The sequence below is a fragment of the Nematolebias whitei genome, chromosome 17 (genome assembly GCF_014905685.2).
Source record: "Nematolebias whitei isolate Nwh7 chromosome 17, NemWhi1, whole genome shotgun sequence".
Classification (NCBI taxonomy): domain Eukaryota; kingdom Metazoa; phylum Chordata; class Actinopteri; order Cyprinodontiformes; family Rivulidae; genus Nematolebias; species Nematolebias whitei.
In genome coordinates, this window is record NC_056514.1 from 15841207 (window position 1) to 15867939 (window position 26733).

General features: G+C 41.6%; 1 protein-coding gene across 1 annotated transcript in view; it reads right to left on the reverse strand.

Annotated features, from left to right (window-relative positions):
• Positions 1-26733, reverse strand: part of cacna1g (calcium channel, voltage-dependent, T type, alpha 1G subunit) — a 409969-nt gene that overhangs the window by 176737 nt on the left and 206499 nt on the right. The window contains exons 5-7 of the mRNA XM_037691266.1: positions 13848-13872; positions 10966-10982; positions 8822-8863 (exon numbers count right to left, since the gene is read on the reverse strand). Coding sequence (XP_037547194.1) covers positions 8822-8863; positions 10966-10982; positions 13848-13872 — 84 coding nt within the window. The remainder of the gene's footprint in view (positions 1-8821; positions 8864-10965; positions 10983-13847; positions 13873-26733) is intronic.

A 26733-nucleotide genomic window follows, 5' to 3' on the forward strand; every position in this document is an offset into this window, starting at 1 on the left:
TGTACTTACAGACTTGCCTTATCAAGATACTCAAAACTCTTTACAACACAATCTGTGCCTTCATTTACCGCCACACACATTCATACAGCAGTTTATTAGATCTATGCAAAGATTAATTAGAGTTTTAGATCAGATTCATACACCGATGGGACACACATCAGAGTCAATGCGGGGTTCAGTGTCTTGCCCAGGGACACTTCAGCATGTGGCTGCTTGTGGAATCGAACCCGTAACTCTTCCGTTAGAGGACAACTGCTCTAACCACTCAGCCACAGCTGCCCCATGTTAGGCCATAAATGGGTAAACATCCAAAAAGAAAAATGTATGCAAAATCTGGTATTCTACTGTGATGATGCTCTTAGTAAAAATAAGTGCTTCTTCAGGTAAAGACAAAAAAAAAAGAAGAAAAAAATCCATCCATCCATCCGTCCATCAACTTCAGCTTGTTCTGAAGTCAGATCTCAGGGCAGCAGCTTGAGCAGGGAGGTCCAGACATCTCTATCTACAGCCACCTCTTCTAACTCTTCTGGAAGAATTCCAAGGTGTTCCCAGGCCAACCGAGAGACATAGTCTCTCCAGCGTGTTCTGGGTCTTCCCCGGGGTCTCCCCCCAGTTGGACATGCCCGAAGCACCTCCACGGAGAGGTGCCCAGAAAGCATCTTTACAAGATGCCTGAACCACCTCAACTGGCTCCTCTTGATTTGGAGGAGCAGTGGTTCTATTGAGAGTCTTACCCGGATAACTGAACTTCTTACCCTAAGGGAGAGTCCAGCTACCCTGCAGACAAAACTCATTTCAACCCGTTGTATCCACAATCTCATTTCTTTTGGTCACTACCTAGAGTTTGTGAGGGTAGTGACCCGTAAACAGGGAGCTTTTGACTGACCTTTTCAACCCTTGTGCATTGTATTTTTGAGTTTTTGATAACACTCATGCTCTGGACCACCTACACATTCCCTCTGCTACCTTTGCCTATGTCCCTTTGCTGTTACCGCTCAGCTATTGCTATCTGTCCATCCATCTCGACTAAATGTACTCAATTTTCCTTTTTTTTTGTCACTGTGTAATCTCCTTTTGTCTTTTCCCCACCATCTCTGTCACTGTCTGCCCTTGTCGCCTGTCTCCTACTTCAGTAGCCTTGTGAGTCAGGCATCAATAACAAGGATCATTTTTCTGATCTGGGATTTTCTGGGTAATTGGAGAGGACAGGTCAGTCCCTGTCAGAGCAGCAGCAGAGCTCATCTCCTCAGTTCACAGCCACCAAGTGAAGGATGGTGAGTCAAGGCAATAAAGGAGGAATGAAACACAGGTTTCAGGGGTCGCCTTGATACCTTTTAAAAAACTCACAAAAAATGGCAGAAACAAGGAATGTTTAAATATAAGTAATGTGTAAGCACCGTTTCACTAACATTATCAACTGGGAGCGGCAGACCATAATGCATGTGAAACATTCATATTTTTAACAAGATTTTGTCGTTTTTGTTCCCTTTTTTTAATGTGTGAACACAAAACATGTCAAACTTGTTTGTGTTGGCAAACTGGCAGATAAACAAGCACAAGTTTGCAGACGTTTTTTCAGATCTGGAGGGAAAAAATGAGGCGAGTAAAAACAAGAGGCAAGGACTAGATGATGGAAGATACAAGTAAAGATGGCACTGAATGACAGGACAGCATGAAGCATCCACAGGCAAATGTGCAAGGCTCAAACCATTTCTTCTGCTGCAGTTTCAATTTCTCTCAAAGGAGCTGATCCAAGAGGCGTGATTCTCAGATGGATCAAGAGCCGATGGTGAAATAAACAGCAACTCTTGAATGACATTCCAGATGCTGGCAAAACTTTGTTTTCAGCTTCCTTCAAGTTGTGTGACAGCTGCTGCTTAAGACACTGAATGCACAAGCCGCCAAACAGCAAACCCAGCCACAGCACAAAATGAATGGTACATGGTAAGTTGATCTTACTTATATAGTGCCTATGTATCTAATCAAGGTACTCAAAGCAATTTACAACACAATTTGTGTCCTAATTTACCTCCACACACACATTCATACAGCATACTATTAGATCGATACAAAGATAATCTGAATCTGTAGAGACTAATCAGTGCTTCTAGATCACATTCATTCAACAATGGAGGTGATGAGGGGTTCAGTGTCTTGCCCAGGGACACTTGAATAAGTGACTGCTGGTGGAATCGAACCCCCTACTCTCCCATTGGAGGACGACTGCTCTAACTACTCAGCCACAGCTGCCCCGTGAAGAGTGTGAATATGGTATCTGGTTGACTTCTTTCATCACCATGGAAAAGTCATCAAAGCATGAGCTACAAGAGAAACAATCTGTCGTGTTTCAAGAAAGAGTAAATAAATATGTTCATGTAGGGAGGTCTGTAGAACCGAAAGCATGAGTCACTGATTCTAGTATTTTTTGTCTCTTGGTTGGTTTAACCTTCAACATACAACCTCAAACCTCAATGCCTCAATGCCTCAAACCCACTAAGGGTCACTGAATTGCTCTAGAGCCTGTCTTATTTAGGATTTATCCTTCTGCCTTGCTCCTGAGTTAGTGGGGATGCTGTCTGCTCTGTGGTCCAGAGTCCTGATGACTCCTAACTTGTGCTCCAAAGGGTGATGGGAGTCAAACTGCAAATACTGATCTGTGTGGGTGGGTTTGCAGGTTTAGCTAATTAATATCATTATATTAAACTGCCCTTGAAATTCTAATGATGAACTTGATCTTGAGTTTGTTTCTTCCTTCTGCCAAAAAAATGCACGGTCCTGCGTATTGTTAATCCACAAGTTGTGGGTATGACATGTTAGTGAGAGCAACTTTGCTTCCGACCCATTTAAGTGAATTGGATGTACTAATTCTACCCAAAAACTGGAGTTAGTATTATTTTTAAATACATCAAAACTAGTGTTAAAAGGCAGGTTGATGAAAAAACACTCATCCAGCCTGTCGATGTAATAATGTCTTTAATAAAAATACACTTATTTAAACATTATAAAGGTTAATGTCATGAGGATGAGAACCCAGAGAATAAGGACAGGGAGGAAACAGAACTCAAACTCCAATAGTAATTAAAGTGATTTATGTGATCAAAAGTGCTACAGGACAAGGCTCATGGAACCTGGAAATGGAGGAGAACAGGTTATTTTCTGGGATGCTTTTAGCTGAAGATATGTATGTTCGCACATTTTAGAATGACCTTTTATTGTGGTCAGCCTAAGGCACACCTGTTCAATATTCATGCTGCCTAATCGGTATCTTGATATGCCACATCTGTGAGCTGGATCTTAGTAAAGGAGAGGTACTCACTAACACAGATTTACACAAATTTGCAAATAATATTTGAGAGAAAATGGCCTGCTGTGTACATAGAAAAAGTTGTAGCTTTTTGAGTTCAGCTCATAAAAAATGGGAGCAAAACCAAAAGCATTTATATTTTTGTTCAGTGTATTTAATGAAAAAAACAGTGAGTTTATCTTTATCTATTATTAGTATTATTAGACTTTTAAAGAACATGCAAATTAAAGATAGAATCCAATAGAAAACTGTGATGTGTGTAATTAAAAAAAAAAGAAAAAATCCCTGCCACTGCAGCGTTGATATGGATTTAATAAACAAAAACACTAAGTTCATACTTTAAAAAATGCAATAGTAAAAAAACACCATATTTATAAACTAAGAATGAATTGAAATCAGGAAATTTAAAAGATTCAGTTCTTAGAGTATCATGTTCTGCATCAGTGTTGAACCCACGTGCAGGAAGATGCTGAGAGACTCCAGTAAAAATAAGTAATACGTTTATTCTTTAAATGAACAAAACAAAATGCTGTCAAGGCAGCTAACCCACTTTTAGGAGGACACACAGTGATACAGAGCAAGAAGCCTTTGACAGGACAATCCAGAGACATTGACAAGACACCAAGGGGCTGAATATATAAAGAAACTAACAAGGTAAAATGATGGGCCCCTGTTGTGATTAGATTGAACACAGGTGAGAGAGTGCTGGAACACAGGAAGGAGAGACACTGGAGGAGTGAAAGGCAAACATGAAAACACAACATGCAGGACCCGACCCCAAAAACTCTACAGGACCCACCCCTCAAGGCATAGCACCTGAAATCCTAAAGAGAGAGCTACATCCACTTGGGTGGTGGTTGAGAAAAATGAAGAGGTAGGGCACACAGGGAACAAAAAACAAAGGTTCGACAGGTAGGAACCTGGGCAAATACTGAACACAAAATGGGAACACAGAAACCCTAACCCCCATAGTCAAGGTGGGCAGTCAGGAGACCATCCAAAGCAAAGCAGAAGATCTGGGGGCCAGCCTAGGGACCATCCGTCTGCAGGCCAGAGATCAAGTGGATGTCCAGGAGACCATTCATCCTTACACCAGGGCTCTGGTGGGTGGCCAGGAAGCCATTCGTCTTAGAACCAGGGTTCTGTTGGGTGGCCAGGAGACCGTTCGTTTGAAGGCCAGAGCTCTGGCGTATGGCCCTTTATGGGCAGCAGTGGCATCCACCTATACCCTCTTGGACTCAGGCAGAAAATGAATGAGGAGACCCCCGGGAAGGATGTGGCGATAGGTACAGAGGCCACTGGAGAGACTGTAGGAGGAGTCATGGCTGCAGGTGATAAGGCCAAAAGAAAGGCCACAGGGGAGGCCATGGTTGCAGGTGACAAGGCCAAAGGAGAGGCCACAGGGGAGGTCATGGCTGCAGGTGACAGAGCCATGGGAGCGGCTGTGACTAAAGGTGATAAGACCCCTGGGGCAGCAGCGGCTGCAGGCAATGAGACCCTTGGAACAGACATTGGCAGAAAGACCTCAAAGTCCTCTGTTGGTGTGGAAACCAGTGAGGTTTTGGCTGGTGTGGAAACCAGCCTTGGAGCTGGTGTGGGAACCAGTCTTGGAACTGGTGTGAAAACCAATCTTAGAGCTGGTGCGTGAAGCAGTCTTGAAGCTAGTGTGGGAACCAGTCTTGGAGCTGGTGTGGGAACCAGTTCATGTGCTGCAGTAGACACAAGTAGACACAAGAGCCTCTGTCTGCTTCGAGGTGTCTGTCTGTGTCGATGCATCTGTTCACATCGGCTGAGGCTAGCTTGGCTGCTTAGTTGGCTGAGGCGGCTCGGCTGCTTCGTCAGCTGAAGCTGGCTTGGCTGCTTTGTTGGCTGAGAAGACGTGGCTGCCTCAGGGATAGCAGGAAGCGTTGCTGCAGCTGAACCTGCAGGAGGAGCAAGGACCTCTGGAAGAGTGAGGACCTCTGGAAGAGCAAGGACCTCTGGAAGAGCGAGGACCTCTGGATGATGAGAGCCCAGCAAGTCTGGTGCTGGTGTGGGGACCAGCATGGCAGGTGGTGAGCTGGGAGAAGAATCAGGCTGAGAAGGAGCCAGCAGAAGGGAGTACAGCATACACCTTTCTGTTCACAACTTCTGGAACTGCTCCCATGTCCCAGTTGACACGTTCACTTTATCAGCACTGGTGTACTCGCTAATAAAGTTCTCCACTGTGATCATCCTCCCCCAGAGATTGCTGGAGCTGTGGGGTTCCTCCCCCCCAGCGACAGGTACGCTGGAGCGTGCATCTTCTCCTTGTCCATATGTTGTGGAAAATGAATAGTCATTGGATAGCAGGAACAAACCAAAAACCAAAGGTTTAAGAACTTCCGAATGATTCCATGAAAGTTACTCATATAAAATAGTGCGTCCTCATATTTTTAAACAGCACTGTTGTTGCTGGCTTACGTGAGATATAATACATCCATTTTAACTTTCTTACAACTATTTTCCCATGGTTACATTGAGTAGGTGAACAACTGCAGTTTTTACTGTCCTGACCAGACTCAAGGTGAAACAAACGTGAATTTCATCTCCGTGATCTGGTATCGGAGATGAGGTGGTGGAATACTGATTTATTCTGGATGACTGCCCTTGACGGCCTTGCATAAGTTCTCACTTATTAGGAAGAATGGTTTTGTTTTTTCCCCTAGACAATCCTCAAGTGATGGTGGGTAGAACCTTGAAGAGGGAAGAGGCTGAAGAAGGCAAGAAAGTTAGATAATAGTAGAATACCGGAGGAGGTGGATAGTAAGGACCCAAACTGTAATCCTCCAATGTATCTTCAGGCTGGGCATATAAATTTCCCAGCAAAAGGTCAGCATGGTCTGTCTGCCTGCTTTGGTCATTTTCTTCATGTTGGTCTGTATCAAGTTGAAGCCAAAAAGTTTATAACAGGGACCCCTCCATCCATCTCATGTATTGTAGATTATGGACACTGGGAGGCTGGGCTTAAAATTTTAGAGTTATTCTTCGCAGCAAGAAAATTGGACCAGCACGAGTGGCTGCGGAAAATGTTGGAGATTTGCTCACCTTTATCGTCCAATTTTTGCACCCAAATGTCAATTGGTAGAGCCAACAGTGTTCTGAATACACCACAGTCAGAATTCACAGACTCCAGGACAAAGACATTTGAGGGAATCTTGTGGTCAGATTTGCGTATGCTTACTTAAAAGGACAGTGACCGAACACAATATCTTTACTCTGCTAGACTGCTTTGAAGTATTTTCTCTGCAATTTCAGCTTGCGATAGAAACGTCCCATGTTTACTTGTTTTGCAATCATTGGTGGACAGCTCCTCCAAATCTGAGAACATGGTCCTCAGTTGGAAAAGAGTAGATTGCTCTCTTCAGGTTGAAGGTGAGGTCCTGTCTCAAGTGAAGGAGTTCAAGTATCTCGGGATTTTGTTCATAAGTGAGGTAAGAATGGAACATGAGATTGACAGATCGGTGCAGTGTCTGCAGTATTGAGCACTCTGTGCTGGTTGGTTGTGATGAAGAGGGAGCTGAGATGTAAGGCAATGGTCTCTATTTACCGTTCAGTCTATGTTCCTACCCTCACCTATGGCCACGAACTCTGGGTAGTGACTGAAAGAACGAGATTGCAGATACAGGTGGTTGAAATAAGTTTCCTCTGCAGGATAGCTAGACTCTCCCTTAAAGACAGAGTGAGAAGTTTAGTTATCCGGGAGAGGCTCTGAGTAGAACCATTGCTCCTCCACATTGAGAGGAGCCAATTGAGATGGTTTGGACATCTGGTAAGGATGCTTCCTGGGCACCTCCCAAGAGAGGTGGTTCAGGCATGTTTGACTGGGAGGAGACCTGCGGAAGACCCAGGACATGTTGGACAGACTAATGCCCCTTTTCCATTAGTACTGGTACAGGCCGACTGGACCCTACTTGGCCCGGTTCTGAGGCTTTTCCATTAGTACCGGTACTTAGCACCTGTTACTATTTTCAGTACCCTTGGCTCTGTGGTTCTAACCCGAACGAAGAGGTACTAAAACGTGACATCAGAACACTGTCGGTCACTGATTGGTCAGGGGCGGAGTCACTGGGTCCTTCAGAAACTTTTCAAAACAATGATCCACCATTTGCAATTTCTCGGACTGGAGCAGTGGCTGGACTTATTTTAAAGATTTTAAAAACAATACTGACAACATCTTGGTCTAATGCTGATGTGCTGGCATTTTTTGTGCTTGGTGGCTGACAACATAATTCAGAGCAAGCTGGATGGAGCTCTGCTGGTGTACCCCGATCCTCCCCCCGGAGCCTCGGAGCGCCAGGCCGGGCAGGGCATCATCTCCCCAGCTCCGAGTTCCGCTGGTCACCGCAGAAGATCCTTCGATGTGCCGACTCGGAGGCTCGGGTTCCGGATACCAGCCTTGTGTGCTCAGAGCTCCGCTGATCACTGCTAAGCTGGAGATGGGGACTTGCAGAAGGCCATTGTGAGACCCCGGCCGCGTGTAATCATGAAGGCCGAATCCCGATCCCATCCGGCAGTAAGGCGGACTGGACAGTCTGGGATGGACGGTGGAAGCGATTTTTAAATAAAATAATATTTTGTTTTTATCCAAAAAATGTTTTTAAAAAATTGCTGAAGCGATTTAAAAATGATTATTATTTTTTTACACATAAAATGTTTTTTAAAATTGCTTCCACCGTTCGTCGCAGACCCGTCTCTGTCCGCCTGTCTGCGCGTGTCGGGCTTTCATGATTACGCGCGGCTGGGGTCTTGGAACGGCCTCTGCGAGTCACCAGCTGAGCACGGAGCTGGGAAGATGAGCCTGCCAGTCCTGTCTCCGGAGGAGAGGATCGTGTGAGACTAGCAGAGCGTTGAAGATTTAAAAAATAAATAAATAAACAGTGCCAGCTTCATCATGAAATCCTGTTTTCACTTTAATGACTGTTAACTCAGCTGAAAATCATAGAAAGACACAAAACTATTGGATCTCAGGAATATTTCCCTCAAACATGTTTAAAGAAAAGAGACGACCTTCAGTTCAACTTTATTTTAACACACAAATGTACAAATCACAAAACAAGAACTTTAAAGCAAAGCTAAAAATAAAATGTATATATGTGAACAAGAAAGAAAACCACACATCTAAAATGAACATTACAAGTAGACACAATGAGTGCAAATACATCAAATTCAATTCAATGATTCAATACATCAAAATTACTGATTGAGACTGATTCATCTCTGAAGGCATCTAGCATGATTTACTGGCGAATAAAGAATCTTAAGAGAGGAGGAATAGATTTAAGGAGGAAGTTTAGATTTAAGGATGAAAGTTATGTGTTGAACCAGAACCTGACACCCTTCCTCCGGCATCCAGCTTAGCCCTCCGGTACAATTCAGGACGTGCAGCGACTTTGTTACCTTAGCAGAGGATGCATCCACGGCGGAACAGAAGTCCATTGGTACGCTCCCTTTTCAGCGTCTCCGGTTAGAGTAGCTGGGGTCATCAGAAATCGCGACGAAGTACTCGGTTCAACCGAATAAGCTTCCTTAGAAGTTGAGCTTTTAATGCTCGGGTTGAGTCATAGCCGAGGCAGGCTGTGACTACGCTGGAATGGAGAGACCCTTGGCACATGGTCAAATCCATCCGCTACTTAGTTGAGTCTCATCTTCGACTGAAAGTTCCAGCAAGACTGGAAAAGACTACGAAGTCTCCAAAAGACGACTCGTGAAGACTAAGACTGAATAGTTTCAAGAAGTGTTGCCTTTTAAAGGGGTATCCACTTCCTGTTATGTGGTACTTCCTGACTGTTTGAAAAAACCAGCAGGGGTGTAGTTTTAGTGATGTCAGAGGGTCACAAGGAGTCAGGAGGCAGCAGGAATGTTTTTAAAAATGGTTAGTACAGACAGAGAAATATTATGAAGAGGTGAGACAAAGCAGGTGCCAGCAGCTCTTATTTACTGTCTGAGAGTTTTAAAACAAGACACTTCGTTCTCATAACTTGTCTCTGACTTTCGACCAACATCCACTACTCCTCATTCAGACAGACGACTAAATGCACACTTACTTCGTAAATAGACATTTAACTGTATGATCAAAGTCTAATGAGGTTTAAAAATCATTAATACTGTTTCACAGTTGATTTAAATGAGTGGTTCACTTCAACATTTAGAAATGTTAAATTAAATTAAATGTTAAATTAAATTAAATAGTCTCTTGATGAGATAATTTGTATTTCTGGATTCAAATCAATGAAATAGCAGTACCTATTGGATGGATGGATGGATGGATGGATGGATGGATGGATGGATGGATGGATGGATGGATGGATGGATGGATGGATGGATGGATGGATGGATGGTGAGCTTTCATTTCCCCCGGCTCAGGACAGATATCTATCTGATACATTCCAGTTTGTAAATGTAAATAATAAATCTTCTTCATACACCAAAGTTAGTTATGGAGTTCCTCAGGGCTCAGTGCTTGGGCAAATACTCTTTACTTTTGTATATGCTTCCATTAGTTATTAAACAGCATGGGATACATTTTCATTGTTATGCTGATGACACACAATTATATTTGTCCATAAAACCCAATGAATACAATCAGTTACTTGGACTACAAGCATGTTTTAAAGACATAAAAACCTGGATGGCCCTTAATTTTCTCCTTTTGAACACAGACAAGACTGAGGTTTTGGTTTTTGAACCTGAACACCTTAGGAATTAATTTTTCAGTTTTTCACCCTCCTTAGATGGCATTAATCTGGCCTCCAGTTCTAATGTTAAAACTCTTGGTGTTATTTTTGATCAGTCTTTTGTCTTTTGACAAGTCTTTTATCCCCAACATTAAAAACATTACTGGAACTGCCTTCTTCCACCTGCGTAATATCGCTAGAATTAGAAACATCTTATCTAAAAATTATGCAGAAAAACTGGTCCATGCATTTGCCAAGTCTAGACTGGACTATTGCAATGGTCCAAAAACTTCTTTAAAACGTCTTCAGTTGATCCAAAATGCTGTGCCAGAGTCTTAACTGGAGATGGAGAGATCATATCTCTTCAGTTTTTGTTTCTCTCCATTGGCTCCATGTCAAATCCAGAATATAATTCAAAATCCTACTTCTAACCTACAAAGCTCTCAACAACCTAGCTCCTTCTTATATTACAGATCTTATTGGTCTATATTTTCCTAACAGAGCACTTCGCTCTCAAGCTGCAGGTTTACTTGTGGTTCCTAGAATTTACAAAAAACAGAATAGGAGGCAGAGCTTTCAGTTATCAGGCTCCTCTCTTGTGGAACCAACTTCCAATCTCTGTCCGTGAGGCTGACACATTATCCAATTTTAAAACTAGGTTTAAGACTCCCCTTTTTGCTAAATCCTATAGTTAGGGTTAGCTTGGGTTTCCTGAGCTGTCCCTTAGTTATGCTGCTATAGGCTTAGACTGCTGGAGGACAAACTGACCACACTTTTTCACTCTGCTACTGTCTTTACTTACTCTGCTCAACCTGTTTTGTATTTGTAATTGTTTCTTCTATCCTTAACATATGGGGTTTCTTTTGTCTTTCAGGTACACCTGCACCTATATGTGAACCTACCATTCTGTGTTCGTTTGTCTCTCCTTCCTGTCCTCTCAACCAGCCGGTCAAAGCAGATGGCCGCTTGTCCTGAGCCTGGTTCTGCTGGATGTTTCTTCCGTTTAAAATAGAGTTTTTCCTTTCCTCTGTTGCCACTGTGCTTGCTCAGGATGTGAGACTACGACAAAGCCAAGATTCAACTTGTCTGCTGGCTTCTTTAGATAGAGAACTTTACTAATAGGCTTTTCTATGTATGTGAACTCCTGTAAAGTGCCCTGAGACAACTTGGTGTGATTTGGCGCTATATAAATAAACTGAATTTAATTGAATTTAGTGGTTTAGATATTTTGTACTATTGCCTGCCTCAGAACTTCCTGGTTGTTGTACATTCATGCTCCTACACGAGTTTTCCACGCACTCCACAGGAGGTAGACTGTGCCGATCAGCTCTGTGAGTTGCTGGACGATATCTTTGACTCCTCGCTCACCCTGGCAACTGTTATCACCTGCCTGAAGACTGTCATCATCATTCCAGTTCCTTAGAGCTCTGGTGTGACTGGACTGAATGAGTACTGGCCAGTAGCCCTCACCCCAATAGTTACTAAATTATTTGAAAGACTGGTCATAGCACACATCAAAGCTACCATCAATATCATCGAGGTTCCACACCAATATGCATAACATAAGAATTGATCAACAGAGGACACCATTTCCTCTGTGGTCCACACTGCTCTCACCCACCTGGAGCAGGACTCCTACATGCATATACTCTTTGTGGACTGCACAGCCACCTTCAACAGCATGATTTCCCAGACTGTGATGGACAAACTACTCACAATAGAACTAAGCAGCTACATTTGCAACTGGGTCCTGGACTTAACCAACAGCCCGCAGTCTGAGGATCCACAACTTCTCCTCCTCCACCATAACCCTCAGCAATGTCTCCCCTCAGGGCTGTGTGCTGAGCCCTCTCCTGTTCACTCTGCTCACTTATGATTGTGCTCCTACCCATCCAGGCTGCCATATTGTAAAGTGTGTAGATGATACAGCAGTAGTTGGATGCATCACAAACAACTATAAGTCCGTCTAAAGGCAGGAGGTGGAACACCAGGAAAACTGGTGCCGGAAGAACAACCTTCACATCAATGTGAAGAAGACAAAGTAGATGACAATGGATTTCAGAAGGAGCAAGCACACCTACCCCCCACCTCTGAACATAGGAGGATCTGCAGTGGAAGTGGTCTGTAGTTACAAGTATTTGAGTGTGCACCTGAATGACAACCTCAGCTGGGGCAACGACACTACCAGTCTGATCAAGAAAGCACATCAGAGACTCTACTTCCTCAGGTGGCTGAGGCGAGCTGGACTGGGTAGCTCAGCCCTCACCTTTTTCTACAGGTGTGCAGTGGAAAGCATCCTGTGCTCCAGCATCAATGTGTGGCACTGAGGTTGCACAGCTGCTGAAAGGAAAGTTCTTCAGAGTGTGTTGAAGGTTGCACAGAAGACTGTTGGGATCAGACTTCCCACCATCACAGGCATCTACACCTCCAGATGCAGGAAGAGGGCCACCTGCATCATGAAGGACCCCATTCACCCAGCACACACTTTTTGCCCCGCTCCCCTCAGGCAAAAGTTTGCAGAACATTGTGTCCATCCACTAGAATGAGGAACAGCTTCTACCCTGAAGCTGTTACGATTCATAAATTCCTTACCAGGATAATCAATGTAAGAAAAAAATCACTGTAATGCCACTTTAATTGGTGATATGTGACTTATCTGTGGTGCTGATTATCCATGCTGCTGAACTCTTGCCATTATGCTGCTGTATTCATACTCATCTGCCCACTACACACTCATATTTGGGCTGCTGTTTAATATACTGTATTATTTTACATTATTAGTGTTTAGTGTATATCTTATACAGTATTTTTGTTTTTTGTTTAGTTTTGATCGTATATCTTACTGTATACTGTTCGTTTCTTTTTATACTGCTAAAACATACACTCTGCCTATAATACTGTACTGTAAATAGTCTGCCATTCTCAATATTCCAATACATACTGAACATTATTATTGATATTGTTTATCTTACTTCTTTATACGTATATTGTTTTTAACATTTAGGAACTTTTGTGTGAATCTTTTTATCTGTTGCTGCTGTTACACTTGAATTTCCCATCCGTGGGACAATAAAGGCTGTTTCTATTCTATTCTATTCTATTCTATTCTATTCTATTCTATTCTATTCTATTCTATTCTATTCTACTGTGTATTTTTGCTATTTTGGGGTGTAACTGAGACCTTGAGTATACAATTTTGTTCTATCTCATGTACCACATGTGATGCTAATTACAATAAAGAACCTTGAACATTGAACCTTGAGTTAAAGTCTTCTTTTTCTCATCTTCATCCAGTTGATATAAACTGAACTCTCTCTCATAGTTGAACATGTATTATCCCCATGCACTACCAAATCCATATGGTTCCAAAGACCACTCCCGGTACAGCCATTCAAGTGGGTGTGTGTGTGTGTGGGGGGGGGGGGGGTGCATTCTACACAGGTAAAATGTGGTTCTCCAGGGAGCACCTGCAGCCTGGTCAAGATACTGGTAGATCAATACAAGGGTATCACAGACAAGAGCAGTGCTCTTTGCCACAAAGGTTGTGTGCACTTTATCCAGGGTTGTTGAAGTTGAGGCATTTGCAAATGTTGAAAATGTCCTACAGCAACTGAGACTTTTCAGTTAAAGTTGATGACAAATCTGCAATATACTATATGGTCCTTAAGCAAACTTTTTTCCTGACTCGGACAATCGGTTGCCTCCACATTTTCAATATTGAATCTCTTTACTCTAACCCTGTTTGATCCCATTGTTAACAATACATAATGGAACATTATAAGAACATTTACACGATAAGAAATCCCACCCTCTTTTCTGATTGGATTACAAATGTGTGAGCAAATTACAGATGGATGTTTCTCAGTTTAAGACCTTTTATTATTCCAGGTGCCATAGCTCTTTCCCAGGTATCAGCTCAGACACATGATAGATCATTAATGGAAGGTTTTGTTTAGATCTGCGGGAACACATAATAAGATAACCTTTAAGGTCATTCTTGATTGACACCTGTCAAATCCAAGTTTGGTTAGAAATGGTATTATTTCACTCTGGTCACTTCCTGCACATATACACATCTTCAGAAATGAAATAGGCAGTGTGGAACCAGAAAAGCCATGAATCAGAACTCAGCTAAGTTGTTGTCAAGCTCGATGCATGAAAGTACTTTTATTGGTTACATTTAGATTTACTAGACATGAATTTTGAGTAAAACCTGCTGATAAATCTGCTGATTGCATAACTTTAATATTGAAACAAAATATTGCTCTGCAAAGACCAAAACCTAACTCCTAACCTTTGGTTCTGTAATAAATGTGCACACCTGGCTGCAGCTGCTGCTGACTGCATATTTTGATCTTGTTTGTTTTCCTTCTTGTAAAAATGAAAAAAAAAAAAAGTGTCATAAATGTTAAAAATGTGTTTTTTAATGATCAACTCTTTGAAAACAGGAAAGTTTTCTGGCAACGTGAGTGTTTTTATGATCAGGTCCTGATTACTTGGTTAAAAAGCTCCTATTCCTGAAACCTGGCAGCAGTCAACATAATGTCTGCCATCTATCATAAAGTTTAAATAAATAAAAAAACTTACATGTATTTGTAAATGCATTAAACTTTGGTACAGCCTGCAGCACACAAGATGCAGAGTTTAAATATCCTCATATCCACAAAAGAGTGTCAACAATTTGAAAACCATAAAGTTATTTTGTCAGATCAAACTTTTAAGAATTGTCTCGGGGTCTGGTTCTGAGTTTTTATTTTTAGATGAGTTTTATATTTGACTGTATTACAAGTAAAAATAAGCATTTAACCATCTGAATGAGAGTGTCACACGAGACAAACGTTTTATGACAACACAGGCAGTGTAGGATTCCCAGTTCTTTCTGCAGGTTCCTGGTTCCAGAGGTGGTGCCAGCAAGCTACAGTTGACAATCATCACCAGGACAATAAGAAGCTGCAGAAGAGTGTCCTTCCTTGCTGGAGCATTACTTCCCTTCTGGTACTTGTACTTTCAGCCCCCTTGTGTTTTTCCTCTAGATCTAAGTAAACTTATCTTTGTGTTCTCCTCATGCTCTCACGGAACCTGGTTTCTGCGCCTCCTGTCCTGGAACAAACTGACTCTCCTTGAATCCTCGACTCCTGTGTCTACCTGTGAGTAACGAGTCCTCCTTGTTGGTCTTCCTCAGCAGCTCCTCTGCCTTACTACCACTTGCCTCCACGTTCCATCTGAACTCTCAGCTGGACCTCCTGGATCTGGAACCCTCCCTCTTCTTCTTTACTCTGCCCTCCTACTGTCGTCCTGTAAGAAACCAATATCTAACTGCTCCTCACAGCCTCTGACCTTTCACCTTCCCTTCCAGGGTTCCCAGGGTGTCACACCTGAACATAGTATTTATTTAATCACTGTAAATAAATCACTTTATACCCTCATAAGAGTTGAGTTCTGTGTTCCTCAGTCTGTTCTATCTGGATAAACACCTCCGTTGTGACAGGTAGACGGACACTTAAAAAAAAAATTAAGAACCTACAGTATATTGATCTGGCAGGTAAGAGAATCAGTTTTCTGGACCTGTCCCGACCTGGATAGTGAGCTCATTCGAAGTGATCAAGATTTCATATTCAATAACAATCGTCCCCTCCTGTTTGCGCAACCTCTGCAACCTCGCTATGGGCAGTCGCTCCATTCCAACATGGTTGGCAGGCCGAGTGCTGTGTGTGATCGGGGAGCCATCTGTTAGCAGACAGATTAGGTCTGCTTCCTCTGCTTTCCTGTCCAGGTCCAGCTCCGGCTCAGTCAGCTTTGTAATCTATGTACTGTGAACTAATGGGCTTTCTGCAAAGCAAGCCAGAGTACACCTGCGTCTCTTCGTATTTGCTCAGAGTGGATAGTAACAAGCTCCACATCAGCAACTCTAAACATAGATGACTAAATGTCCCTGAAATGGACAAGAGTGCCTGAGTAAACAGAGTGTTGACTAAAAATCAGAAATAAAAATGATGGAGAGATGGTTTATCAGTCATTGCCTTTATTTGTGTGTATAAAACTACATTATGCAGACTATATTTGAGAGCATTGTGTGTAAACTGTCTGGACCCACTCCTGCCATCATTGCCACAGTTTATCGCCCCCCAAGACCTCACAAAGATTATTTAAATTATTTCTCTGCCTTTCTTTCTCAACTGTCTGCTTTGTCACCTAATATTATTTTATTGGGAGATTTTAACATTCATATTGACAATCTTTACCTCCCACTCACCAATGATTTTTTTTAATCCTGCCTGGAGAGTTCTGGATTCAATCAACTTGTTGATTTTCCCACCCATATCAGAGGCCATACATTGGCCTTGAGTTCTTGTTCTGGGCTTACCCCTGTTGACTCTAAAGTCGATGAACTCTCCTTTTCTGATCATTTTTTTCCTATCATTTCATGTTCCACTGTGTGTTTCATCAACCAAGACAGCCCGGCTCATCTCGTTCAGGAACATTAAAGACATTAATTTGGATTCTATTTCATCTAGTATTACCTCCACTCTGATACCTGGACATCTTCTGACACCTGGTCAACTTACTGCTCAACATAATAATCAATTAACCCTTATTCTCAACTCCCTTGCTCCTGTTAAAACACGATCTGTTAACTTTACTCATTCTACCCCCTGGTTTACTCCTGAACTCCGGTCCATCAAAGCCAAATGTCATCAACTGGAACGACTCTATAAAAAAATCTATCTGGTCTTACCATCCATAAGGACATGTACATCTCTCAGACATCACATTACAAGATCTTAATATCACAAACTAAATATGCTTTCTACTCTGGCCTCATTTCCTCCAATAAAGGTTACACCAAGATCCTCTTTTCATTCTTAAACAATACTTTTCATCCCCCCGACTCTCTTCCCTCTCACTTCTATTCAAATGACACCTGTAATACTCTCATGTTCTTTTTTAATGATAAAATCAGAAAAAAATCATCAGCAACTTTGTCATGTCTCTCCTCTTCCTCCCTCATCTAAACCTTCTCCCCTCGGTCAGCATTTTTCCGTCTTTCAGCTTCCTCCTACCTCTGAAATAGCCAAACTCATTCTGAAATCCAAGTCCTCCACATGTTCATTGGATCCTCTCCCAACAGTACTTGTACATTCTTGCCTTTTTTCACTTCTCCCTATCATTTCTGTCTGCCATAATTCACTCTTTTCTTTCTTCAGGAACTGTACCAACTATTTTCAAAACTGCAGTTGTCACTCTGATCCCTAAGAAGACTGTATTGGATCCAAATATTTTCAATAATCTTCACCCTATTTTTAACCTTTCATTCATCTCTAAAATTCTGGGGAAAAAAAGTCACTTCTCAACTCCACCTCCATTTAACCAAAAACAGTCTATATGAACAGTTCCAGTCTGGTTTCTGCCCCGGTCACAGCACAGAATCTGTTCTCTTTAGAATCGCTAACACTCTTCTCATGGAAGCAGATTCTGGTTTACTTTCTCTCCTCATCCTCCTCGATTTTAGTATGGCGTTTGATGCTATCTCCCACAACATCCTCCTCCGCAGACTTTCATCCACTGGCATCACCCATACACCCATCGCTTGGTTTCAGTCATATCTCTCTGGCCGCATTCAGTCCATCCAACTTAAATCATTCAGATCCCACTCCTCCCCTGTCACTTCAGGTGTGCCCTAAGGCTCTGTCCTGGGGTCCCTTCTTTTCATTATCTACCTTCTCCCCCTTGGCAATATCTTCCGTAAATTTAACATTCATTTCCATCGTTTTGCCGATGACACCCAGCTCTTCTTATCCATTGCACCTAATTCTTCACTTCCTCCCTCACTTCCTGCTTAGCTGAAATTAAATCCTGGTTTACATCTAACTTCCTTAAATTAGTTCACTACAACAGTGATAAAAAAGAGTTTCTACTCATCGGCACTAAATCCACCATATCTAAAGTCAACAGTTTTTCTCTCACCATTGACAGCTTCATGTTTTCTCCCTCCCCTCACGTTAAGTGTCTGGGTGTCATTCTTGACAGCACTCTCTCTTTTCACTCTCACATCAATAATATTACCCGGTCTGCATACTTCTACCTTTGAAACATCAACCGTCTCCTTCCATCCCTCTCCCCGCACTCTGCTTCCATCCTGGTTCATAGCTTGGTCATTTCTCGAATTGATTACTGCAACTCTCTCCTATTTGGTCTGCTGCAAAAGTTACTCCGTAAGTTTCAAATGGTTCAAAATTCAGCTGCTCGCATCGTTATTATCATTTCACCAGTTTTACAGTAACTTGACTGGCTTCCAGTCACTTTCAGAATTCAATTTAAAATCCTGTTGTACACATTCAAGGCTATCCATAACCTCGCCCCTCCCTGTCTGTCCGATCTCCTGCACATTATCACCCATTCACGCTCCCTTCGTTCTTCCTCTTCCATCCACCTCAACGTGCCTCTCATCCACCTCAGCACCATGGGACACAGAGCCTTTTGCTGTTCCCCCAGACATTTGTAACATTGACTCCCTTCAGACCTTCAAATCACAACTCAAAACTCATCTGTTCAAGTTAGCCTTCTCTAATTTTTTGTTATTTTCTTCTTGGTTTAGTGTTTTTAAAGCCATTTTGTATTGTTTAATTTTGTGTTTAATTTTGTGTTTTTAATGTTGTGAAGTATCCTTAGTGTCTTGAAAGGTGCTAACAAATAAAATGCATTATTATTATTAGTAGTAGTATTATTGTTATTATTATTATTATTATCTAATTAGATCTTTGGCCTTTTTACCAATCAAATAATTGGTGCCTGTAGTTATGTCTAGGCAACCAACTGAACTGATTATTCCCTGCTTAGTCATTACGAGCCACACCTATTATTACAGCCTGACTGATATATCAATAGGGCCAATATTTTAGGTCAATATAGAAGTTTTGGGTCATATTGGTATCTGTGAAGGAAGCACGGTGGCGCAACTGGTAGAGCTGCTGCCTCTCAGTGAGCAGGTCCTTCTGGGTGGAGTTTGCATGTTCTCTCCGTGCATGCGTGGGTTTTCTCCGGGTACTCTGGTTTCTTCCCACAGACCAAAAACATGCATGTTAGGCTGATTGGTAACTCTAAATTGTCCCTAGGTGTGAGTGAGAGCGTGAATGGTTGTTTGTCTCATTTGTCTCTATGTGGCCCTGTGATGGACTTGCAACCCGTCCAGGGTGTACCCCGCCCCACGCACAGTGATTGCTGGACATGGGCACCGGCGACCCCTGTGACCCAAAAATGGAATAAGCGGGTAAAGATAATGGATGGATGGATGGATGGATGATATCTGTGATAGTTGTCCCATTATGCGCCGATATAAACACTTCTAATTTTCACCCCTAAAATGCTGGAACCAGCCATAGTTTTACAATGTATCCTGCAGTGGGCACTTGAGGACTACTTTCAAGTCATGGCCGTTCACTTAAGTTTCACTTTCAGCTCAGCTGAAGCAGGGAGCAATACTGTGTAGTGTATTTTGCTGAACAGAGCATGGTAAGTTTATTTTAACTGATCTGTAAAACAAATTGTAACTGTGTAACTGTAATTGTAATTGTAACTGTGTAACTGAGTAACTGTAATTGTAACTGTAACTGTGTGTCTTGTAACTGCGACTTTCCTTCCCTCCATTGATTACGGTGACATTATTTACACAAATGCTCCTACAAGCACCCTGCAGATGTTGGATGCTGTCTATCATGGTGCACTAAATTTCATAACTGTCTGTGATTATCGTACCCACCACTGCACCCTGTATTCACTGGTTAACTGGACATCATTAACTTCATGCAGACTCTCCCACTGGTACATTTTCATCTTTAAATCACTTCTTGGTCTGCTGCCTTCATACATCTCGTCCTACATGTCTCTGCATGAGTGCAGCTACAGTGTGTGCTCTCAGGACATTATTACCTGCAGTGTTCCCTCAGAGTGGATTGAACTTGGCAAAAGGGCCTTTTCCTACTCCGCTCCTGTTTCCTGGAATATCTTGCAAAAAGACCTGAAGCTCTCGACCTTGACCTCTCTAAGTGGCTTTAAGAATCTGTTGGACTCCTGGCAAGGACCAATGCAGACATGTTCCTGTTTTTAGTTTTCTAAATTCACCTTATAATCTAGCTGTTTATGTTACTTTTTTGCCATCTTATTTGTAAATTATTTTTTTAAAAAGTGTTATGCTTTTTTATAATTGTCTATTGTTGTTGCTGTTGTTCATTGTTGTCATCATTATTTGTTGAAATCAGGTCTCTCATGTAAATGAATCCTCGAGGCTCAATGGGATTAAACTGTCTAAACAAAGGTTGAATGAAAAAAATATACAACAATAACAATAACCACAACTACACAATAAATTCTCTTCAATTCTCCAACCTGCTTTAATTATGGTAAGGTATGGTATAAAGTTTATTCATTTTAAAAAAGTACAAAACAATTCCATAACAATATAAAAAAGATACAAAAGATTTAAAATGAAAGGCAGCAGAAATAAGAAAAAATCTTATTATATCTGCCCCTTTTTTCAAACAATTATTTCAATCATAATAATTTTCAAGTAACAGAACAAAATTAATAACTTTCTAATTTTTCTAATTCTAATACAAAACACACACTAAGCTACTTCATATATACTTTTTTAACAATTCAGCTTTGATCTTTTTCTTAAATGTACACATTGACTTGGCATTTTTAACATCACTCTCTAGACCATTGCGCAATCCAACTCCTTGGATTGAGGTAGACCTTCCATTATGGTTACGTGCCTCTAACGTTAGCAAGCTAATCCTTAGCATAGGCTATTGCCTTGTAAAACTTAAGCCAGAACAAGAACCCCATATGCTTTTTGTGGACTTCACGTCTGCCTTCAATACCATGATCCCCCAAACCCTGATGGACAAACTACTCACACTAGGACTTAGCCCCTCCATTTGCAACTGGGTACTAGACTTCTTAACAAACAGACCGCAGTCAGTGAGGATCCACAACTTCTCCTCCTCCACCATAACCCTCAGCACTGGCTCCCCTCAGGGCTGTGTGCTGAGCCCTCTCCTGTTCACTCTGCTCACGTATGACTGTGCACCTACCCATCCAGGCTGTCACATTGTAAAGTTTGCAGATGATACAGCGGTGGTGGGATGCATCCCAAACAACAGTCAGTCCAGCTACAGGCAGGAGGTGGAACACTTGGAGATCTGGTGCAGGGAGAACAACCTTCACATCAATGTGAATAAGATTAAGGAGATGGTCGTGGACGTCAGAAGGACACCCCCCCCCCACCCCCACCCCCAAAAAAAAACATAGGAGGATCTGCGGTGGAAGTGATCTCCATCTACAAGTATTTGGGTGTGTAACTGAATAACATCCTCAGCTGGGGCAACAATACCACCAGCCTGATCAAGAAAGTTCATCAGAGACTCTACTTCCCCACGCAGCTGAGGTGAGCTGGTCTGGGAAGCTCAGTCCTCACCTCCTTCTACAGGTGTCCAGTGGAGAACAGCCTGTGCTCCAGCATCAACGTGTGGCATGGAGGCTGCACAGCTGCAGAAAGAAAAGCTTTGCAGAGAGTGGTGAAGGCTGCACAGAAGACTGCTGGAGTCAGCCTCTCCACCATCACAGACATTTACACCTCCAGATGCAGGAAGAGGGCCACCTGCATCTTGAAGGACCCCACTCACCCAGCACACACACTTTTTGCTCTGTTTCTGTCAGGAAGGAGGCTAAGGAGTATTAAGTTTAGAATCATTAGACTGAGGAACAGCTTCTACTCTAAGGCTGTTAGACTCATGAATCTCTAACCAGGAAAAATCACAACATGTTGCTGCTGAGCTGTTTCATGTTGCTGTGTTCATTCAAAGTCATTTGCTCACACAGACTCATGCTAGTGCCACTGTTATTGTTTTAATGCTATTAGTACTTAGCGTATTTTTAAATAACATTTTTTCTTAGTTCATATCTTAGATCTTATTACTGTTTTTCTTTTACATTTTATTGTTGGATGTAACTGGGATCTTGTGTACACAATTTTGTTCCACCACATGTACCACATGTGGTGCTAATGACAAATAAAAAAAATCTTTGACTCTGACTCTGAACTGCAACTCCTCGAGCTTCGTCAGATGTCAGGCACAAATAATTCAGCTGAAGCAAGGTCTTTCTTTAAAAAAACAAGACATACTATAGATTGCATGCCAGCATTTGCATATGCACTTGTCTTACCAAGACTCAACTAACATGAGCTTTTCTTTATAGCAAAAAACAGTCTGACAGCAGAGTTGGGATTACTGTGGCATTTGCTCCTTTCATCTTCTGGCAACCTACGCCTTATCATTGGGTTATTTCTTCAGTTCCCTTTGTTTAAAAAGGAGCCTTCAGATCAAACCTGTCCCTGGACACCTTCAGGCTCTCCCTCTTGTCTTTGTTTCTCCATAAAGCAGTGGACATCAGGAGGCAACTTAAGCTTTGTCATAAAACCCCAGGCCTCTTGTGGATCACAACTTGGGACATTCATTTGAGCTCTTTAATTACAGTACTGCTGCTGAGAAAACAATCCATCGTCGGAGGAATGAAGATGTGAGAGCATGAAAACAGCTGTGAGGGTGATGATGTCAGCGTTGCCTTGAAAATTTAACTGAACTTAAGTGGCAATGGCACCCATGAACCAGCTCAAAGTCTAAACCCACAGAGAATGCATAACAATACGTACACACATATTATTGGAGCTAGGGCAGAAATACGTACATGTGGGTCTGCAGGAGGTTTATCAGGGAAGTGTGTATGTCAGCACTCACGTGTGTGTATGTGTGTGAGTGTGATAAGGCTCTGTGGAAAGGGCAAATGCAGTGGCTCAACAATCAGTGAGGTTATTATGGGCTCAGTCTCGTTAGTACAGAGAAGTAAATGTGTATGTGTTTGTGTGTTGTAATAATCGCCTATTGACCGCTGCCTCAGGGATATCCATCAGCTCTGTCTCATCCAGAAGGGACTTATGCCAAGACTGGTAAAAAGTCAAAAGATGTTTTATCACCCAGTATCATAAAAGATGGGCAATTATGTGTGTTCTTTTGTCAGACCATTAGCAAAATATTTCATGAAGTAGCAAACTGATTTAAAATTTTAGGGGAAAAAAAATCATAGGATGTACATCTACAACTAATTAACTTTTGGAGTCAAATGAAAAGGAAATGGTTGCCACAACTGATCAGTTTTAGCAAACATAAAAATAGTTTTAACTCAATTGTTTTTACAGATGCAAATCTGCTCCAACCTGGTGTGAATGACTGTGTTTTCAAGTCAATAATAAAGTATGAGATGAAAAAGAAATTAGTATGAAGCCATATGAGAATGTCCCTCATGGGGATTTGAATAGTGAATGTTTGAAGTTTTTGAGAAGAGGGTTTTTCTGGACTGGAATGGACCAGGGAATGTCAGTAAACCTTAATGTTTTTGGTTTAAGATATTGAAGTAGGGAGGAGTTAAATATGTTTAACGCAATTGTGTTGGAGTTTATTTATATTTTAGTGTCTATGTATAAATATATTTTTTTTTTTTTTTTCCTTTTTCTTTTTTTTCCCTTGTCCGAGGCAACACAGAGTGACTGTTCATGCAAAGGGGAGGGGACAATTTAATCCACCAACTGGCGCAATGGCGGGGCCATGTGGTGGCCTCGGCCATAATAGAGTAGTCTTGGGCCACCCCACTAGCCACCCTAATCATTCAAGGAAAGTATACTTTTAAGCAACATAAGGAATAGAAAGCAGTTTCCTCAAGTAATATGGATGGCTAGTTTACAAATATATGGTGGAGGCAATATTGGATTTTTGAAAGGAATATTTTTTATACCTAGATGCAGCCACACACCAAAACTGATGTCAGTACCTCACTTTTATTTCAAGATATTACGTTCAAGAATCTTTATTATCCCCAAGAGGCAATTAGGTTCACAGAAACCATCGTTGTTTGTTGATAAGTCTGATCGCTAAAGGGAAGTTTTTTTTGTCCATTTGTCCTACATCTGGGCAGGAGATACCTGCGTCCAGATGGATGGAACCTGAATTCACCATGGATTGGGTGATCAAGATCTGCCAGAATCAGCCTGGGCTTGTTCACTGACCTCACCTGGTGTAGGTCAGTGAGGTTCTGTAGGGCTATGCCAGCAGTTTTGCTGCACATCCTGACAATCCCCAAGAGTTTCTTTCCATTCTTACTTTAAAACTCCAAATCAACAGATGAAAGTAAAAATTAAGAGATTCAATAACACATTAATAAAACACTGTCATAAAAGTAGAATAGAATCAACATTAAAACCACAGAGCTTTTGATAAAAATACATTCACTGGTGGGCCTTCTTACAAAGTCAGACCCACAATACAATAGCATTTATGGCAGCAGCCATCTTGGATTTTAATTTTGCAACCAAATTGTCAACCAACCTTGCCAAATTGGCAAGGTTCCTTTTGAGCCTTGTCAATGCCTAGATGGAGCCATATATCAAAGTGGAAGTTGATACATACATTTGTGTAAGTTATCTTGCTTACAACATGCACAGACGGACAGATGAACGGACAAAAGATATTTCCAAAATCCCCTTTTCACTCCACAGAGTGGGACAAAAATAACAAATAATGTCCTAGTTATTGCCTTACATCACTTATTATTTAGCAACATAAACAGTCTTGTGAAGATGTCACTGTTTCCTTTTGGTAACCAGCACAGATTAAACAGAGGTGGCCCAAGATGTAGCTGTGTGTGCTTCCTCACAATGAATAGACGTCAAGGAATCAGCCAGGAAACAACACTACGTGCTGCATGTCACCACCATATCCACACAAACATGATAATTAAGCCACGTTACTGCTTACGTCTCCAGATCAGACCTGCATCAGTATTGTATTAACTTTACTGCTTTCACGTTGTGTCCATGAGCAATAAACACACCATGGGTCTGACTTCAAAATGTTGTGTGAGAGAACTGAAAGTTCACTAGAACCCTTAGAGTAGAATTATACAGAAACAGGACAGCAAACAATAAATGAATTCTATAGTAAAAGCAGGTGGGATGAAATTTAAATATAGAACATGAAAATTCAGTACTTTTGGCAACTTGTGTGTTCATTTGTTACTGCTAAAACTAGACATACTGTACAATCAATATCTAAATCCTGTTATGACAGTGCTTCCTAACTGCTACAACTGTTTGAAATGGTTTTCGAAAATAATTTTTATGTGTAAAACAAATTGCTCTTGGCATTGAAAATGTGAATAAATATTAACGACTAGAATAAATCAAAAGCAAACATAGAAACAAAATACTATTTCACTTGTCTGCTAACATCTTGGTAGTCACGAAGTGACATTTAATATGATGTAATTTTCTGTTACAAAATGACTGTCCACTGGATTGTGAATTAAATATGGAAAATAACCCTGAGGATAAAATATGTTTCATCTCTTTGTAAATACAAGGAACAAAAAGTAATTCCACCTTTCTGATGTCAGCAGTTGGTTCAGAGCCCTGTAGACTGAAACCAAACCAATGAGAATAGCTTATTACTTTTATTTAAGTCTTGAAGCAAAATAATTTCAAAAGTAGTTTTGATGACAATTTCTTTTCTGTCATATTATGCAGATTTAAATGGTAAATGGTAAATGGACTGTACTTATATAGCACCTTTCTATCTTATTTCAAGATACTCAAAGCACTTTACACTACAATCTGTGCCTCATTTACCCATTCACACAGCACTCTAATAGATCTCTACAAAGCTAATTGAACATTAATTAGAAAATATATGCATATGCCAATGTCTACTTCATCATCACTGCTGCTGAGGAATATAGGAGAGGATGCAGTGGAGGTTAAGGACTATAAGTGCATGGGTGCTACAAACAATCACAGACAGGACTGGAGTCCCCACATCGAAGCTGTATACAAGACAGGCAAGAGTAGACTTTACTTATAGAGAAAGCTCGGGTGTTTCAATGGGTGCATCAAGATGTTAGAGCCCTTCTACCAGTCTGATATAGCCAGTCCTCTGGTTGGTTTGCAGTGGTTAGTAAGGGGAGCATTACTGGTGCCATCAACACCAACAGACAGAATAAACCTATGTAGAACGTTGGCTCCATTGTTGACTACAGACAGGACCAGTTTGAATTGGTGGTGAAAAAAATGATACTGAACAAAGTGTTGTCAATAAAATATAACCCAAAACATCCTCTGTAACAAAGACTACAGAATTTCCTGTCTGTCTGTCTGTCAGTCTGTCTATCCATCCGTCAGTACAGTGTGGTCAGTTGATTAATTGCACAGAGAAAAAGCTCCACTTTCACCCAAGAAAACATTGTGTATTTGTGACAGCTGTTGCCTTTGAATATAAAGACCCACACAGAGACTTGTCACAAGTTGTCATGCCGGCCTTGATGTCACCAGTGACAGACCTGGTACAAGGTCCCTGCAGGCCCATGCTGGACCCAAAGGTAATGGCCAATCTGGTGGAAGACTGTGTGCAGTGATGTGCTGGTGACACAGTGTGGGATTTTTGCTTTTCATTGGCAGCTGTTGGAGGAGTCCTGCATTATGTTTCAGTCACTTCCACTGGCAGGACTGCCTTGCTAGTCTATCAATCATTGCCAGTGTCCAGGACATGGACATCTGCCCAGTAACAATCTGTTCATATTACAATTGTGAGGGTGTGTGTGTGTGTGTGTGTGTGTGTGTGTGTGTGTGTG